The sequence below is a fragment of the Schistocerca gregaria genome, chromosome 5, assembly GCF_023897955.1.
Source record: "Schistocerca gregaria isolate iqSchGreg1 chromosome 5, iqSchGreg1.2, whole genome shotgun sequence".
In the NCBI taxonomy this organism is placed as follows: domain Eukaryota; kingdom Metazoa; phylum Arthropoda; class Insecta; order Orthoptera; family Acrididae; genus Schistocerca; species Schistocerca gregaria.
The window spans coordinates 297,240,073-297,261,004 of record NC_064924.1 but is presented as its reverse complement, the minus strand read 5'-3'; the positions used below and the strand labels follow the sequence as shown (position 1 = coordinate 297,261,004).

Genomic DNA, 20,932 nt, shown 5'->3' with positions numbered 1-20,932 from the left:
TGAAAAAAATCTGGCGATGTAAATGGAATAAAATACATACGTAATGGAGTAGGAACAGGACGTGGGCAGCAAACGTCAAAAAATGACTCAAATGACTCTGAGTACTATGGGACATAGCTTCTGAGGTCATCAGTGCCCTAGAACTTACAACTACTTAAACCTAACTAACCTAAGGACATACACACAGCCATGCCCGAGGCACGATTCGAACCTGCGGTCGCGGTCGCGAGGTTCCATCCAGACTGTAGCGCCTAGAACCACTCGGCCACCCCGGCCAGCAAGAAACGTCAAATAAGTTCAAATGTTCAAATGTGTGTGAAATCTTATGGGACTTAGCTGCTAAGGTCATCAGTCCCTAAGCTTACACACTACTTAACCTAAATTATGCTAAGGGCAAACACACACTCTCATGCCCGATCGAGGGCTCGAACCTCCGCTGGGATCATCAGATAAGCGAAAAGTAATAATAAGCAGTAATAATAAGCAGTAATAATAAAGTAATAATAAGAGCGTAATGTTCCTTTTATTACTAACCGCTGCTTACACAAATTGTTCAATATGAGCACCAGAGACATCGGCAAGATGATGTACAACACCAAATTTGCACCTGGTGGGAAAAACTGGAACTATTTTTTTTACAGCGTGAATCAGTTTCGCATTAACGCATTAGCATATCGACCAAATTTCGCTGCACTTTAATTGTAACCATCCGCTACGTTGGTAGGATACCGTCTGTTAGGAAGTCAGTGTGTCAGACCACTCCATGACGTAACAGTACCAAGTTCCAGGTCTCTTCAGTGAACAATGGCGGAAATGTGATTATCTTCAGCAGGGAGAGCGAGGCTGTTAACGTTTATGAGGAAGCAGTCCCCGTGCTGCGAGCTGTAATTACGGAGCCAGCGGCCGACGGCGGCGGCGCTGGCGGCGCCATCAATCTGGCCCCGACTGGCGGCCCGCTAATGAGGGCGGCCGACCAACCCACACGCGGCGACTGAATCCACTATGTCGCCATTAATAACGTCACGGACTGTCCGGAAAAGAAAACTGCGCTAGAGAATTGTGAGGGTTATCACCTTTCTAGAGATATCAGGGGATTAAAAAACAAAGTAGCTCAGCATCTGGTTTGAATAGAAGACTTAGAAACTGAGGGTGGAATAGATGTACTATGCCTGTGTGAACATCATATAGTCACAGGTTTGGAAATGGTAAATGTAGGTCGATATAAGCTTTCAGCAGATGTAAGTAGAGACACTATGGAGAGAGGAGAAGTTGTCATATATGTTAAAATCAGTCATAGTATGAAAAATTTGGTTACTAAAAATGTTGCTTAAAGTAACACATAGAAGCATGTACATGTAAGCTTAAACTAAATAAAGGCACTTTTATAATTATAGCCATGCATAGGTCCACATTGGGACATTTTCAACTGTTTTTGAAATACCTGGATTCCTTGTTGTGCTACCTGTCAGACAAAGGAAGGCAAATTGTTTTTTGTGGGGATTTTAATGTATATTTACTGAAAGAGTCAGATAGAAAGCTTGACCTACAAATATTACTGGGTTCTTTCAATCTGACATCAGTTAGTGATTTTCCTACTTGGGTGGTACAGGAAACCAGCACAGTGATAGATAAAGTTTTCATAGACCAAGATAAATTCAATCAAATATAAACATTTCCTGTTAAGAATGGTCTGTCTAATCACTATGCACAGCTACTTACAGTATGTGATATATCTCCACACAGTAATGCAAAACAGTCCAGAAGTATGTGCATTATGCCAGACATTAGCACATTTGATAATTAAGTTAAAACAATTTGCAATATTGTGAAAAGGGAAACAGGTCAAACGAGAGCACAGGAAGACTGAATTATCTGTCAAACGCAATGAAAAGTATGTTATCAAGAAGTTAGAAGTAGAAAACATTTTCAATTACCAAGTTTTAAGTGTTGCAGAGAAAATAGGTTCCATCTATTCATTAGAAAATGTAATGCAGTGTATAGAAGTGGCAGGACCTATGCAATTTGATAAAACTGAAATTCAGCCCGCCTCTCATTCTGAAATTAGGAAACTAACAATTTCACTCAAAAATAAAAGCTGATATGGAATTGATGACATTTCCAACAGAGTACTAAAAGCTATTCCCAACAAATAAGTAGCATTCTCAGCCACATGTGTAGTAGCTCACTGAAACAGGGAATTTTTCCACACAGACTGAAACATGCTATTGTTAAACCATTCCATATAAAAGGGGATGGATATGATGCTTACAACTACAGCCTAATCTCACTTCTGACATCTTTGTCCAAAATTCTTGAAAAAGTTATACATTCAAGAGTAGCATCACATATTTACAAAAACAAAGTACTACTAACAAAATGTCAATTTGGTTTTCAGAAAGGCTTTTCAACAGAAAATGCTACAGATGCTTTCACTGATCAAATATTAAATGCAATGAATAACCGAACGTCACCCACTGGGATATTTTGTGATCTCTCAAAAGTTTTTTATTGTGTTAAAAAAATTTTCAAATGGCTCTGAGCACTATGGTACTGAACATCTGAGGTCATTAGTCCTCTAGAACACAGAACTACTTAAACCTAACTAACCTAAGGACATCACACACATCCATGCCAGAGGCAGGATTCGAACCTACGGCCACAGCAGAAGCGCGGTTCCGTACTGAAGTGACTAGAACCACTCGACAACACTGGCCAGCCCTTTTGATTGTGTGAATCATCAAATTCTTCTAGATAAGCTTAACTATTGTGGTATGAGTTGGGACAGTGCACAAATGGATTAATTCATACTCAACTGGAAGAATGCAGAAGCTTGAAATTAACAGTACAGATAGTCCACAAAAATCAGCAGAGTCCTCTAACTGGGGAGGTATCAAGAATGGTGTCCCACAGGGTTCAGTCTTGGGTCCCTTATTGTTCTTAATATATATTAAAGACGTGCCACTCTGTATGCATGAAGATGCAAAGTTAGTTCTTTTTGCTGATGATACAAGTATAGTAACCACACCTAAGAAGCAAGAATCAACAGAGTATATGCCAAATAATGTCATTTAGAAAATTATTAAGTGGTTCTCTGCAAATGGACTCAAACTAAATTTGGAGAAAACACAGTTTATACAATTCTGTAAAGTAAATGCGATAACACCATTGATAAATATGGACTATGAACGGAAAACTGTTGATAAGGTAGAATACTCAAAACTTCTGGGTGTGTACATTCATGAGAAATTGGCTTGGAAGAAACACATCGATGATCTGCTGAAACAGTTAGGTTTGGCTACTTTTGCTAATAGGGTTATATCAAATTTTGGTGACAAGCATACCAGTAAATTAGCCTACTGTACCTATTTTCATTCACTGCTTTCATACGGCATTATATATTTCGGCAATTTGTCGTTACGAGAGAAAGCATTCATTGCAGAAAAGCGTGTAACCAGAATAATAACTGGATCCTACCTAAGATCACCTTGCAAACATTTATTTAAGGAACTTGGGATGTTCACAGTACCTTCGTCATAATCATCATCATCATCATTAGTGTTCTGGCAAAAGGCAGGTTTTCACCTGGTAGTTATCCAGGCTGTCTGGTCTACTGCCATCATTTTCAGGTCTACCTTCACTTAAGACATTTGTCAATAATAACCCATCCCAATTCAAAAATAACAGCAAAGTGCATATTTAGTACACTGGAAGAAAATATTATATTTACTATTCTGGATTAAATCTCACTTTGGCACAGAATGGGTTGATTTATGCTGCCACAAAAACCTTTGTTCATTTGCTAAATAGTATTAAAAGTCTGACAGATAGCCAACCAACATTAAAAGCAAATTAAAGGATTTTCTGAATGACAACTCCCTCTACTCAGCAGATGAACTCTTAGATACGAAGTACTAGCTATAAAAAATTAATTACTTAATTATTATGTGTAAAGAAAACTTATGTTAAAGTGAAACGTTCCACATCATTACGAGATGTCGTACTCATGATCTATGGAACCAGGATTAAGGTACACTACCGGCCATTAAAACTGCTACTCCAAGAAGAAATGTAGATGATAAACGGGTATTCTTTTAGACAAATATATTATACTAGAACTGACATGTGATTACATTTTCACGCAATTTGGGTGTATAGAGCCCGAGAAATCATTACCCAGAACGACCATCTCTGACTGTAATAATAGCATTGATAAGCCTGGGCATTGAGCCAAACAGAGCTTGGATGGCATGTACAGGTACAGCTGCCCACGCAGCTTCAACACAATACCACAGTTCATCAAGAGTAGTGACTGGACTATTGTGACGAGCCACTTGCTCGCACACCATTGACCAGACGGCTTCAGTTGGTGAGAGATCTGGAGAATGTGCTGGCCAGGGCAGCAGTCGAACATTTTCTTTATCCAGAAAGGCCCATGCAGGACCTGCAACATGCCGTTTTGCGTTATCGTGCTGAAATATAAGGTTTTTCAGGGATCGAATGAAGGATAGATCCACCGGTCGTAACACATCTCAAAGATAGCGTCCACTGTTCAAAGTGCTGTCAGTGCTTCCCCAGCTCGTGGTCGTGCGGTAGCGTTCTCGCTTCCCAGGCCCGGGTTCCCGGGTTCGATTCCAGGCGGGGTTAGGGATTTTCTCCGCCTCGTGATGACTGGGTGTTGTGTGCTGTCCTTAGGTTAGTTATGTTTAAGTAGTTATAAGTTCTAGGGACTGATGACCATAGATGTTAAGTTCCATAGTGCTCAGAGCCATTTGAACCATTTTTGAACCAGCGATTCCATATTCTGCTGTCATGGATCTCGACCAAAGCGAGCAGCAATGTCGCGATACGATAAACCGCAATTGGGGTAGGCTATAATCCGACCTTTATCAATGTCGGAAACGTGATGGTACGCATTTCTGCTCCTCACACGACGCATCACAACAAGGTTTCACTAGGAAATGCTGGTCAACTGCTGTTTGTGTATGAGAAATCTTTAGCACGTTGTAGGTATCGCCACCGGTTTGTGTATGAGAAATCTTTAGCACGTTGTAGGTGTCGCCACCGGCTCTGAAAAGCTAACCAATGGCATATCACAGCATCTTCTTTGTAAAGGTTACATTTAACGTCTGTAGCACGTCATCGTCGTGGTGTAGCAATTTTAATAGCCAGTAGTGTACGTATGTATGTTTGTATGTATGGAGACAACCTCCTCTACCCTGTTGCCATAATTACAACGGTTTAAGAAGCAATTTTATCAAATAGAGCAAAATTTCGAAGTTGCACGTTGGTCACTTTAATTTGCACTCACAAAATCGAAACATTAAAAAGACAGCGTTAGCAGAAACAATCACCAAAAATGAACAGAACAAGCCAGGTACAACACAGGCGGCGTTGAACAGCCAGTGAGTTGCGCTATACGCCTAGGGGCAAAATGTGTACTACAAAAGCTCCGCCCACAGCAATATTATTCCATGCAATTAAATTTTTACACTTAATGGCTACATAATAAAGAAAATTAATGTCATACTGGATGGAGGGGTGTGGGACCCAAAGTACATAATCAACCGGATAATTGGGAAACTTTGCACTATTCGCGTGACCTCAGGCGCTGCAGCACATTTCCGTCGTGAAGTATGACTAGTGTGTATTGATGCGTCTGTTTAACTGTAGATCAGTGTAACGGTGTGTGTACAAGTAGTGTAGTGCCGTGTTCGAAATGGAGATGATGAAAGCATTGAGACGGTGGAACCCGGTGCCGGCATGCAGACTCATCCTCTCACAGAGAGCGACAATACCACTAAAAAAGTTCAAAACAAAATATTAAAATATTTGATTCTCCTGTTGTCGAAAGAAACAGAGCTTTTTGAGGGTTTCAGAGAGGGCATTCGACAATGTCTGACTACATCAAGGGAAAGGAAGACAATAGCACACGAAATGCTGTCTTTAAGAGATGAAATTGGGAAGGCTGCGGAGGATGGAATAGATAAAGGAGAAGTAGAAATCCTGGGATAACATAGAAAACATTGAATTTAATTGATGACAGGAGAAAACGCAAAAATTCAAATTCAGCACATGAAGTACGCGAAAGGGAATACCAAATGTCGAAAAAATAAGGTCGACGGGAAGGGGAAAATGGCTATGCAGGAATGGCTGAGGGACGAATGTCAGGATGTAGAAGCATGTCTCACAACTGCAAAGATAGATACTGCATACAGGAAAATTAAAGAGGCCTTTGGAAAAAAGAGAAGCCGGTGTATGACTTTCAAGAGCTTAGATGGGAAACCAGTCCTAAGTAAAGACTGGAAGGCTGAATGCTGGAAAGAGTATATAGGGGGGTCTATACAAGAGAAATGAACCTGAAGGGGATATTACAGAAATGGAAGAAGATGTAGATGATGAGGATATGGAAGACATTATAATCAGAGTAGAATTTGAGACTACACTAAAAGGCTTAATGCGAAACTAAGTCCCGGTGGTAGACGGCATTCCGTCACAACTACTGACAGCCTTGTGAGAGCCAGACATGACAAAATTCCTCCATCTGGTGTGTAAGATATCTGACACAGGCAAAACGCCCTCAGACCTAAAGAAGAATTTAATAATGCCTATTTCAAACAAATATGATACTGAAAAGTATGAATATTACCGAAAAACTGGGAAAAGTGGTAGAAAGCGACCGCGAGAATCATCAGTTTGAACTCCGGAAAAATGTTAGTACATTTCTGAAATTCTGAAGGTAGCGGTGTAAAACATAAGGAGCTAAAGGCTGTCTGTAATTTGAACAGAAAGAGACAACAATTGCAGCAGACGAGGGGCATGAAGAGAAAGCAATGATTGAAAAATGTGTAAGACATGCCTGTAGCCTATCACCGACGTTATTCAACAAGCACACTGAGCAAGCAGAACAGGAGACAACAGAAATATTCGGAGGAGTAATTACATTTCAGGGAGAAGACTAGCAACTTTGAGGTTTGCTGATAGCATTATAATTGTCTGAGAGACAACAAAGGTCTTGGAACAGCAGGTGAACGGAATGCAAAGTTACTTGAAATTAGGGCATAAGATTAACATCTACAAAAGGAAGACGAGGATAATGGAATGCAGTTAAATTAAATCAGGTGACGCTGAGGGAATTAGACTAGGAAACGAAACAGTTACAGTATTAGATGAGTTTTTCTGTTTGGACAGTAGCATAATTGACGATGGCCGAGATAGAGACGTAATAAATTATCGTCTGGCAAAGGCAAAAATGCGTTTCTGAAGAGAAGACGTTTTTTAACATCGAATATAGATGTAAGCGTTAGGAAACCTTTTCTGAAAGTACTTGTATGGAGTGTAGCAATGTATGAAAGTGAAACATGGAAGAAAAACAGTTTAGACAAGAATACAATAGAAGCTTTTGAAATGTAGTGCTACAGAGGAATGCTGAAGATTAGGTGGGTAGATCGCGTAATTACTGAGGAAGTGCTGTACAGAATCGAGAAGGAAAAAAAATTTGTGGCAGAGTCAAACTACAAGAAGGAATTAGTTGATAGGACATTTTCTGAGACAACAAGTGTTCGCCAATTTAGTTTTGGAGGGAAGTGAAAATCGTAGAGGGAGATGAAGATATCAATAGCTTCAGAAGGATGTAACCTTCAGTATCGAGATGAGGAGGATTCCACTAGATAGTTGGCATCAAACCAGTCTTAGGACTGAAGACCACAACAACAACAAAATCAAATAATCGTATCTTTGGATCTTTAGTACAGACAACGCATTATGTAAGTGAATAATTTTTTTCTAGGCATTGTAATGTGCTTACTACTCGCATAATAAGTCTTCCACATATTTTACTTACTTCTCTCTCCCCCCCCCCCCCCTCCGCCTCTTTCCTCACCGAGCTTTCACATTTTACGTGATTCATTGGGCCATAAGCTAATAAAATGCCATATGTTGGGTTTTCGTATTGTCATATGGTCACTAAATCCCTTGTTTCTAGGCTACACTTTTAATATTTTAATGGTGTTAAGCCATTTTAGTGTTGTTATTTTCACTCACACAAACAAGTACTGCCTTCCCTCCTTCGTTAACCTAAACGGACATTGGCGTGACGTCAGTTCACTATTTACATTTGTACACTGCTGTCTGATGACGGTCAGCATGATTTTGTATGGTTCTACTGTTACGGAGTTTAATTTGGTCCTTAGTTTGTGCCTTATGGCTACAATGTTGCGCAGAAGCACATTATGTTACCAGTAATGCAAATACTTCGTCGTATGGTAGTAAGTTATTTTTCACGTTTTCTGTGTGTCTGTATTCTAGCATGTATATGATGTTATCTATTGTAGATGTAGCGACTGATCCTTCCGAAGATGCATTTTTGAAGACCTCAAAACCAAGATCAAAGAATTTGATAAGCCTTTCTCTCCTGTAACTCATTACCTGTATTTCACCTGATCCTCACAAAATTTCCATTCCACAGGAGCTGCAGCCAGCCACGTTCGAGATTGTAATCTTTTTAAGCCACCTATACAGTTCAGTTCTTGTGGCACGACATGTCACGAAAGTGATCATCTTATTTATGTTTAAAAAGGACTGTTTTAAGATCTTGTCTTCCTCCCCCCCCCCCCCCCTTTCCCAGCCATAGAAAAAATTTATGCGGACCCCCACGATTCCGTGAAAACTCGTACGTCCTGCACCTTCACTAGACCCAGAAAAAGCTAATTCCCTCACCCACTTTCCTTGACTTCCGGAATGCGATGGAGCCAGGTTACACCGTCTTCCTCACGTGTCTTCTTCAGCTCTTCCAGTACTAGGCGACGAAGATGAATGGAGCTTGTCCCAAATTTTGCGGGCCTGTAAATATCAATCAGCCGTAAGGAATTGAAATGAAAACCACTCATTCACGTTTATATATTAAGTACACTATCAAATCACAGTGAATTACTATTTCACGTTTTTCAAGTAGGTGTAGCATACTTTCCTTGTTTTCTACGTGCATCTTCTCCAAATTCTCTTTTCTGCTCTTTTCGGGTCATCAGTCTCGTGATCATATTTGGCTACCACCGTTTTAATTTGACTGCTCCTTATAATGTATTGAAAATGTTCGCCCGTGTGTCCTACATATTTCGCATCACAGACGCACATGGTATTTTATAAACATCTACCCGTTCTGATTTACTTATCCTGTTTCAGCTTCAGACATTGTACAATGTCCGATTAAGAGTTTTTTTTATTTTGCTGTGGTTGCGAACCAGGCAGTTTACGGACTAAAGATTTTTGCCCATTTTCTCTGAAATTTTCTCAAAATCTGGTAGAGTAACGATCTATTTATCCTTAGCCATTTCTTCTTTTTGATTCTTATTGTCCTTACGGATAAGACGATGTGCCATCTTAGATCATCCCCGTTATTTATTATTAACTATTTAATAATATTTACTTCATTTACCTATATGCTTTAATCAGTGGCACATCAGTACTCTGCTTACGAAGCTTCATAAAGTCACCTTTTTATAAATATGTGGGCGGCAAGACTGGTTACGAATCACAACAGTTGTAGCTGTTTGCATTTTAAACATCTTGAAGGCGTGCGATTTTGTCTTGCCTCGTTATCTCCAATTCTAAAAGCGAAATACTACAATCACTTTCTAATTATATAGTGAAGTTTATTTTATAGTCAACCCATTTACTTTACTAACTAATTCATGAATGTCATCCTCAGATCCATCTATGAGCAATACGTTATCAACATAGAATTTATAAAACACTACCGTTTTAGTTAAAAGATAATAAGACTGCTTACAAAACATTTGTCATTATGTACGAAATGCTCGATCCCATAGCCAGCCGATTTTCTGTATATAAAATCTGTTAATAAGTGAGAAATATTTAAAATTAGTGACAAGCCGCAGCAATTCTATAAACCCAGTCGTTTCCTATCTCGACACTTTATGCTATGGATGAGTAAGTTATTTTTAATAACGGAGATCATCTGATGTACCGGAACGTTAGCATACATGTTTTTAATGTCCATTAAGATTATTGAGGGGTATTCAGCCACACTACTACTTCTTAAGTAATTATTTAAAACATAATTGTCTCTAATGAGATAACTCGTCAATTTGTGAGCAGAAATTCCACTCGGATTAACAATAGGCCTGAGAGCGTTGTTTTGTCCATGAACTAATGGGGTTTTCAAAATGATTACATCGGGTTTAATATTTTGTAGCATTTATTGTATTCAACTTACAGCTATAAATATCAGATCAAACGAAACAGCAGCTCAAACATTTCTGTTTGTAAACATGTGAGAAGCCCTAAAGCCTAAATACTACGGTTTACATACGAACTCTGCAAACAAAATATTAGTGAATGACGATGGAGATTTCCTGGATGCTGTCGTTTTCAGTGATGGCTCTACATCTGACCTAAGTGGAAATGTGGACGCACGTAAAGTGCGCATCTGGAGGTCACCGAATCCCCACGAGCTGGTACAGTATCAAAGTGACTCCCCTGAATTAAATGTTTGTTGTGCCACATCCCACCGAGACGTTTAAGAGCCTTTCCTTTTCGGTGCAGCAAATGTGGTTGGTGCTTGTTGTAGTGGTGCGTTAAAACTGTGGCTCTTTCTTTATACCGAAAGAAGCTGAACCAGAGCTCTTTAATTTAATGTATTTGTATAATAATGTAAGCTGTATGCTCCCTTGGACCTTGCCGTTGGTGGGGAAGCTTGCGTGCCTCAGCGATACAGATAGCCGTACCGTAAGTGCCACCACAACGGAGGGGTATCTGTTGAGAAGCCAGACAAACGTGTGGTTCCTGAAGAGGGGCAGCAGCCTTTTCAGTAGTTGCAGGGGCAACAGTCTGGATGATTGACTGATCAGGCCTTGTAACAATAACCAAAACGGCTTTGCTGTGCTGGTACTGCGAAGGGCTGAAAGCAAGGGCAAACTATGGCCGTAATTTTTCCCGAGGGCATGCAGCTTTACTGTACGATTAAATGATGAAGGCGTCCTCTTGAGTAAAATATTCCGGTGGTAAAATAGTCCCCCATTCGGATCTCCAGGCGGGGACTACTCAAGAGGATGTCGTCATCAGGAGAAAGAAAACTGGCGTTCTACTGATAGGAGCGTGAAATGTCAGATCACTCAATCGGGCAGGTAGGTTTGAAAATTTAAAAAGGGAAATGGATAGGTTAAAGTTAGATATAGTGGGAATTAGTGAAGTTCGGTGGAAAGAGGAACAAGATTTCTGGTCAGGTGACTACAGGGTTATAAACACAAAATCCAATAGGGTAATGCAGGAGTAGGTTTAATAATGAAAAGGAAAATAGGAATGCTGGTAAGCTACTACAAACAGCATAGTGAACGCATTATTGTGGCCAAGATAGATACGAAGCCCACACCTACTATAGTAGTACAAGTTTATATGCGAACTAGCTCTGCAGATGACGAAGAAATTGAATAAATATATGATGATGGTGAAGGGTGACGAAAATTTAATAGTCATGGGTGACTGGAATTCGGTTGTAGGAAAAGGGAGAAAAGGAAACGTAGTAGGTGAATATGGATTGGGGGAGAGAAATGAAAGGGGAGACCGCCTGGTAGAGTTTTGCACAGAGCACAACTTAATCATAGCTAACACTTGGTTTAAGAATCATGAAAGAAGGTTGTATACATGGAAGAACCCTGGAGATACTAAAAGGTATCAGATAGATTATATAATGGTAAGACAGAGATTTAGGAATCAGGTTTTAAATTGTAAGACATTTCCAGGGGCAGATGTGGACTCTGACCACAATCTATTGGTTATGACCTGTAAATTAAAACTGAAGAAACTGCAAATAGGTGGGAATTTAAGGAGATGGGACCTGGACAAACTGAAAGAACCAGAGGTTGTACAGAGTTTCAGGGAGAGCATAAGGGAACAATTGACAGGAATGGGGGAAAGAAATATAGTACAAGAAGAATGGGTAGCTTTGAGGGATGTAGTAGTGAAGGCAGCGAAGGATCAAGTAGGTAAAACTACGAGGGCTAGTAGAAATCCTTGGGTAACAGAAGAAATATTAAATTTCATTGATGAAAGGAGAAAATATAAAAAGGCACTAAATGAAGCAGGCAACAAGGAATACAAACGTCTCAAAAATCAGATCGACAGGAAGTGCAAAATGGCTAAGCAGGGATGGCTAGAAGACAAATGTAAGGATGTACAGGCTTATCTCACTAGGGGTAAGATAGATACCGCCTAAAGGAAAATTGAAGATATCTTTGGAGATAAGGGAACCACTTGTATGAACATCAAGAGCTCCGATGGAAACCCAGTTCCAAGCAAAGAAGGGAAAGCAAGGTGGAAGGAGTATATAGAGTGTCTATACAAGGGCGATGTACTTGAGGACAATATTATGGAAATGGAGGAGGATGTGGATGAGGATGAGATGGGAGATGCGATGCTGCGTGAAGAGTTTGACAGAGCATTGAAAGACCTGAGTCGAAACAAGGCCCCCGGAGTAGACAAGATTCCATTAGAACTACTGACGGTCTTGGGAGAGCCAGTCCTGGCAAAACTCTACCGTCTGGTGAGCAAGGTGTATGAAACAGGTGAAATACCCTCAGGCTTCAAGAAGAACATATTAATTCCAATCCCAAAGAAAGTAGGTGTTGACAGATGTGGAAATTACCGAACTATCAGTTTAATAAGTCACAGCTGCAAAATACTAAAGCGAATTCTTTACAGACGAATGGAAAAACTAGTAAAATCCGACCTCGGGGAAGATCAGTTTGGATTCCGTAGAAAAGTTGGAACACGTGAGGCAATACCGACCCTACGACTTATCTTAGAAGTTAGATTAAGGAAGGGCAAACATATGTTTCTAGCATTTGTAGACTTAGAGAAATCTTTTGACAATGTTGCCAGGAATACTTTCTTTCAAATTCTAAAGGTGGCAGGGATAAAATACAGGGAGAGAAAGGCTATTTAGAATTTGTACAGAAACCAGTTGGCAGTTATAAGAGTCGAGGGACATGAATGGAAAGATGTTGGTGGGAAGGGAGTAAGACAGGGTTGTAGCCTCTCCCCGATGTTATTCAATCTGTATATTGAGCAAGCAGTAAAGGAAACAAAAGAAAAATTCTGAGTAAGTATTAAAATCCAGGGAGAAGAAATAAAAACTTTGAGGTTCGCCGATGACATTGTAATTCTGTCAGAGACAGAAAAGGACTTGGAAGAGCAGTTGAACAGAATGGACAGTGTCTTGAAAGGAGGGTATAAGATGAACATCAATAAAAGCAAAACGAGGATAATGGAATGTAGTCAAATTAAGTCGGGTGGTGCTGAGGGAATTAGATTAGGAAATGAGACACTTAAAGTAGTAAAGGAGTTTGCTATTTGGGGAGCAAAATAACTGATAATGGTCGACGTAGAGAGGATAAAAAGTGTAGACTGCAAAGCAAGGAAAGCGTTTCTGAAGAAGAGAAATTTTAGCCATGTATGGAGGTGAAACATGGACAATAACTAGTTTGGACAAGAGAATAGAAGCTTTCGAAATGTGGTGCTACAGAAGAATGCTTAAGATTAGATGGGTAGATCACATAATTAACGAGGAGGTATTGAGTAGGATTGGGTAGAAGAGAAGTTTGTGGCACAACGTGACGAGAAGAAGGGATCGGTTGGTAGGACATGTTCTGAGGCATCAAGGGATCACCAATTTAGTATTGGAGGGCAGCGTGAAGGGTAAAAGTCGTAGAGGGAGACCAAGAGATGAATACGCTAAGCAGATTCAGAAGGATGTAGGTTGCAGTAGGTAGTGCGGGATGAAGAGGCTTGCACAGGATAGAGTGGCATGGAGAGCTGCATCAAACCAGTCTCAGGACTGAAGACCACAACAACAACAACAAGCTGTATGCAATAAATGCTACAAAGCCTCTAAACTGGTATGTTCATTTTGAAACATCCTGTATAATAGTGACCTTAATTTACGTGCTGGGTGACTCATATGTAGATATTTCCTCATCCCAGTGACTGTAAAAAGGAAGTACGTAAGCTTGAGTGGTCTGTTAGCATGTTTTTTAAATTTACATACTTAATCATCAAGTATTTCGCTAACGCCATTTTCAAGAAAAATTATTCAACTGTGTTGTATATATTTTTTAAGTGAGCGTAAATATGGCATATGTGAGCAGTTTTACGTAGGTAATCATTTGTATGTTGTATCTTAACACCACGAATGTTATGGAACGGCTGATGGCTCCGTGCGGTCTGCTGGATCCATTAGCGTTCACTGTGGTATTCAGTATATGGGAAGGCAGCTGATGCGACTTGTAGCAGGTGTCACTGGTACTGCCGTTATACGAAAAGATGGGCGGGAGGGTGGGTAGGTGGATAAGTCAACCTGGTGCTCCCGTTCCTAAAGTAAGACGAATAACTTTATATGTATTAATTTATGATTCTGTGTGTTTTTTAAGTACACCTTTACGTAGGATTAGCACAGAAAGGTACGTGATGGGAGCCTGTCTCGAAACGTGTTGCTGGGGATTGATTTCTAAAGACAATGATTGCATGCTACATTAATCGTATCAATAAAATTACTGACAAGTGGTCATGTAAAGTAAATGTTTCCGTGAACAAGGGAAAAAGGTTATCAATAACATATATGTTTCACTTTCAGTGCAGGCCGTGTATTTTCTTGTTTGGTTCCTCACAAAATATATTATCCTTCCATACGGAATGTGAGTATAAAAAAGTAAACAAAGTTTACAGTACGTCAAGAAATATCTTTCATTGTGCTACGTATTTCTTTAAGACTGACCCCTGTCAACCTAAATCTTCACATCGCTTCGGAAAATACGTAAGATAACGGAAAATAGAGAAATCCTCTGCATCACTTCTCAGGTGGGTTATATTTCCCAAAATCGCTTTTAACCTGCACTGTGTATTGTTCTCCCAGTTTATTTGTCCTAATGGATAATGATGCTACGGCGAGTACACGCATGAGAAACACTCAGAAAGATGTTGATGTATATGTTTAATATAAAGTTAAACGTTAATTATAAATCTGTAAGAAAGAATGATAGTAATTATTAAGCTATAAATTAAAACATTCACATACATATTAAAGACAGCAATATAGAAGTGAAATAAAGATATTGATTTTCTTGTAATTGTTCATGGATGACCAGCTGCAACTACTTGAAAGCATATCAGCAATCACTAAACAACGATAAAATAATATATTTTGTGAAATTTCCTCATTCCAGCTACATCCTTATGTATCAAAGTCTCTTCTTATATATGTTAGAAAATTTCGAAACATATTAATCCATTTGTGCCCAAATTCGTTATTTTCCATTATTTAGATTTATTGCTTTTAAATTCATTTTTACATAAAAATCTAGCAATTTTTACCTTTACAGTTTTCAACACATTGTACTGTATCATGTGTGTAACGCAAAGCTCGATTGAGAGAAAAACTTATATTCGTTTGGAATGGTTAGACTATTTTGTTATGGTTGAAAAATTGCTCTGATCACTATGGGACTTATCATCTTAGGTCATCACTCCCCTAGGACTTAGAACTAATTAAACCTAACTAACCTAAGGACATCGCACACATCCATGTCCGAGGTAGGATTCGAACCTGCGACCGTAGCAGTCCCTCGGTTTCGGACTGAAGCGCCTAGAAGAGCACGGCCACCGCGGCCGGTTATTTTGTGATGAATGAAATGAAATAAACAGGAGTAGAAATTCAAAATCAAAAACAACAAAGATTTAAATGATGTGATAATCTTTAAAGTATCCACCACAGAGTACCACATTACATTTCTTGCAATGGGTACGAACTGATATCTTACAGTTTACTCCAACATCTCGTCTTTTTTTTTTTTTGAGTTCTTGTATTTTCACAATCATGTCATTCACCCAATAAAACAGGAATTGAATTGCTAAGTAATGGATTGAAGGTTGCGTTTATGCCATTTTAGTGGCATCGCGTATCTCCTTAAGCTACCTGCAGAACTTACATTCGAAGATATGGATGAGAGATTGTTATTCCCATTCTTGCGGTAGAGTGTCGTAGCATTATGTACAGTGACGTTCCATAACCAAATCAAACGAGTCCAGTAGTTACTACGTCGAGTTAAGAATATTTTTCCTATACTAATTCACATTTTGGTCCATTTCAACAGTTCCACCCATGTTATTGTATTCCATGATATGGGAGGTCGAGGAACTTTGAGGTGTTTTACCGTTAATTACTGGGTTCACAGAAGTTTTATTTCATGCTGCAGAAACAACGAAGTTGTCCCATCAGTTAACAGGAAAAGACCATTTTTGTTTTGCATGGCAGAATGAATACTTCATCTTTAACATTTCTCTTGCTTCTTCTTCTTGGAAGAGTCTATGGGTAGATTCTTGGAATAGTTAAGCTGTAATTAATTAAGAAATAGTTTCTCTATAATGGAATCAGCTTTTTGACTAACGATATTTGATTCGCGTGATCGCTTTCGAAACTGTGCCGTGTTATCTGCACAGCTGTAGTTAGCGACCCACTCTGGCTTAGCTCGGGTAGCGCTAACTTGTATGTTATCTATGGCTCGACTACGTGTTTGTAACATGCAGCTATGTAGTCATATCATTCTCGTGAACCTGTCTGTTAGTGAAAACCGAATCGAAATCCTACAAATGTTTCTGGTATCAGCCTGCATATACAGAAGGAACAACAGACAGGGGACTGTATTTAATTATGTGTGTAGATATACACAAACCTCCTTCGTGAATATCTGTTAGTGAAAACAGTCTCAAAATATTTACTATAAGTTCTGAGATTAGTATTAACATGGGCAGAAAATCGCAGCTGGGGACATTATGTTATCTATAGATTTTCGTCAACCTTCGCTGCTCTCGGGAGTGGCAGCAGCCCTTACTTTACAGCTTTACCCGGCGAGTACCACATCCTCTCTAGCTGACCATCCTCATACCTCTTATTATTACCACGAGATGTCAATCCAAACGCCAATTAAATATAGAACCAATGGTTCAAATGGCTCTGAGCACTATTGGACTTAACGTCTGAGGTCATCAGTCCCCTAGAAATTAGAACTACTTAAACCAAACTAACCTAAGGACGTCACACACATCCATGCCCGAGGTAGGATTCGAGCTTGCGACCGTAGCGGTCGCCCAGTTCCAGACTGTAGCGCCTAGAACCGCTCGGCCACCCCGGACGGCAAATATAGAACAGATCACTCATCATCACTATCAGTAACAAATTATATACACAAATCATCCTCATGATTCAGGGTATTAGTGAAAACTATCAAAATTCGCCATAACCATCAGACAGAAAAACGTGACATTGGAGTTTAATGTATAATACGTATAGACAGTAAACATTAATGCATTACAATCTAGCAGCATACAAAAGTCTCAAAAGCAATCATGTGAGAGGGGAAGTTAAGGGCTTTGTAGCTTTGCAGAGTTAACTAACATGGTGATGTTATCGTATTTTGCTCTCCTCATCATGTGGAAAGGGAAGTCCGTTGGCCTGTCAACGAAAGATAGCCAAACTTAATCATTTGTTTTGTTCATTGTATGAAAAATAACAATAGTTACCGAAGGTTTCTTGGCTACACTTATTTGCGATGGCATTTGGTATGTTCACATTCGCTAATGTTATATACACTGCTGGAAAAACTGTATAGAAGTTTGGACTTCATTCAAGATTTTTTGTTAATACAGCCCATATGCACTAAATGAGATGATTGCATTTACAGATAAATGTCACAAGCGGTTCTGAGGAATCAGGTATCGACCATGCTGAAACCCCCATGTTAGTACGTGGTGTAGTTAAGTTTCCATGGGCGGTAATGCAGGCGCTGTCTCTGGCATCAAGTCGATCGTACAGATGGTGAACACTGCCCTGGGGTACGTTTTGCCACACCTGCTAGATCTGTTCTACAGGAGCTGTTGGCTGATGAATCACACGAGTCATTTCTCGTACCGTCATATCCCACATGTTCTCGATTGGCGTCAACTCCAGAGATCGCGCTGTCCATGGACGTTGCTGTACGTCTTTCAGACTACGTTGAGTTTCACTGACATTATCTGGGAGAGTACTATCCTGTTGGAGCGACGCAACACTTTCCTCTTTCAAGAAAGCCAAAAGAAGGGGTCTAACAACATTCTTAACGTATAGAGCGTTCATTAGCGTCTCATCCAGAAACACCACCGCTCAACGACAGTTGTAGCTTATCGTAGATACGACCATAAGGTCTGGGTTGTGGCCAGTATGCCTTGCACTAATGCTTTCTATGACACAGCGCTCACCATATCTACATCGTATGTGCACAGGACCATCATTTGCGTCCAGGCAGAATCTGCTTCCATTGCTGAAGGTCACAGAGCGCCATTCCGCCTTCTAAGTGATCCTCTGATGGGATCAGTCGACGCAATCTTCACGTCGATGCAATGGCGTGAATGGAAGACAGTATAGAGACGTGAGTGCCCATAGTCCGAATGCTAATAAGTGGTTGGCTACAGTTCATGTTGACACGTCTGGGTTCACAAGCCGTCTTATCAGTGCTATGATAGCTGTACGATCTGCCACTGCTGCCCTCACGGTATGACAATTCTTGCTGATGTCTGTCCTGCATTGACGTATAGAACCTCGTCTATGGCTGTGAGAATGTTCACGTGATACCTGATACCAGTGTCGTTGAACATCTGACACAGCACGTGCTATTTGTTTGGTAATTCTCCTGAAGCGCAACTCGACTCCTTTCAAACGCGATCTGTGGGTTGACAACATACGAGTGCTTCTCTGTCGCATGGTAAGCTGCCTGCTTCACAGGTTTCCACCGCACTGAGCCCTCCTGGCTGTGAGTATTCCCAATAAAAGGACCGACAGAGATGGCGTTTTGGTAGGTATGCCACTACGTTGTTGTTGTACGTCTTTGAAACCACCCCGTCGAGGTGGCTGAGCGATTCTGGGCGCTACAGTCTGGAGCCGCACGACCGCTACAGTAGCAGGTTCGAATCCTGACTCGGGCTTGGAAGTGTGTGATGTCCTTAGGTTAGTTAGGTTTAAGTAGTTCTAAGTTCAAGGGGACTGATGACCTCAGAAGTTAAGTCCCATAGTGCTCAGAGCCATTTGAACCATTTTGAGATGTACACTCATCGGTTCAGGGTCGAAGTCATATTTCCAGATACACTAATTGTTTTCCAGCATTTTGTTCTGCTTATGGTATATTTGAAGGTGAAATTTTAGTTACATACCCTCTACAAAACAGCACAAAACAGTCACTGTTCAGTGTGTGCTGTTGCATTTGGTACTGAATTTCTAGAGAGTGCACAAATTGCTGTGTATACTAAGGAGTATGATGTCACATTTTAGCGGTTGTCTAGACCTAAGCAGATGTTTCGGTGCCTGACACGGTCGCCACTTTGCGCGTGCCGGCAGGCCAAGTGGACCTGTGGACGCAGAAGGCGAGCGGCTGCGCGTGCCCGTGGGACGACTCGGCGGCAGAGTGCGCGTGCTGCGTGCGCGAGGGCGCCTGCCACTGCGGCCGAGCCGCCCCCAACCGCTGCAGCCAGTGCGGGCTAGAGCAGCACTGCAACAACAGTGAGTACCCAGCAACCACCCCCATTACTTCCCCTTGCAACACCAGTCGTTCTACACGCCTGGAAATTGAAATAAGAACACCGTGAATTCATTGTCCCAGTAAGGGGAAACTTTATTGACACATTCCTGGGGTCAGATACATCACATGATCACACTGACAGAACCACAGGCACATAGACACAGGCAACCGAGCATGCACAATGTCGGCTCTAGTACAGTGTATATCCACCTTTTTGCTGGCCAGGGTAGTTGACTTACACCTTCTAGACCACGTTGGGTGGCACGGGATACATGCGGACGTGCATTGTCCTGTTGGAACAGCAAGTTCCCTTGCCGGTCTAGGAATGGTAGAACGATGGGTCGATGACGGTTTGGATGTACCGTGCACTATTCAGTGTCCCCTCGACGACCACCGGAGGTGTGCGGCCAGTGTAGGAGATCGCTCCCCACACCATGATGCCGGGTGTTGGCCCTGTGTGCCTCGGTCGTATGCAGTCCTGATTGTGGCGCTCACCTGCACGGCGCCAAACACGCATACGACCATCATTGGCACCAAGGCAGGAGCGACTCTCATCGCTGAAGACGGCACGTCTCCATTCGTACCTCCATTCACGCCCTTCGCGACACCACTGGAGGCGGGCTGCACGATGTTGGGGCGTGAGCGGAAGACGGCCTAACGGTGTGCTGGACCGTAGCCCAGCTTCATGGAGACGGTTGCGAATGGTCCTCGCCGATACCCCAGGAGCAACAGCGTCCCTAATTTGCTGGGAAGTGGCGGTGCGGTCCCCTACGACACTGCGTAGGATCCTACGGTCTTGGCGTGCATCCATGCGTCGCTGCAGTCCGGTCCCAGGTCGACGGGCACGTGCACCTTCCGCCGACCACTGGCGACAACATCGATGTACTGTGGAGACCTCACGCCCTACGTGTTGAGCAATTCGGCGGTACCTCCACCCGGCCTCCCGCATGCTCACTATACGCCCTCGCTCAAAGTCCGTCAACTGCACATACGGTTCACGTCCACGCTGTCGCGGCATGCTACCAGTGTTAAAGACTGCGATGGAGCTCCGTATGCCACGGCAAACTGGCTGACACTGACGGCGGCGGTGCACAAATGCTGCGCAGCTAGCGCTATTCGACGGCCAACCCCGCGGTTCCTGGTGTGTCCGCTGTGCAGTGCGTGTGATCATTGCTTGTACAGCCCTCTCGCAGTGTCCGGAGCAAGTATGGTGGGTCTGACACACCGGTGTCAAAGTGTTCTTTTTTTCCATTTCGAGGAGTGTATTTAGCACACCAAAGAGCATACCAGGGTGGCCACGTTACTTCTTTCTGCCTTTG

The 20,932-nt window shown here is 41.5% G+C and overlaps 1 protein-coding gene across 1 annotated transcript in view; it reads left to right on the top strand.

Moving 5' to 3' along the window:
- LOC126272741 (uncharacterized) overlaps window positions 1-20,932 on the top strand; it is a 453,259-nt gene that overhangs the window by 247,599 nt on the left and 184,728 nt on the right. The window contains exon 3 of the mRNA XM_049975798.1: window positions 19,433-19,594. Coding sequence (XP_049831755.1) covers window positions 19,433-19,594 — 162 coding nt within the window. The remainder of the gene's footprint in view (window positions 1-19,432; window positions 19,595-20,932) is intronic.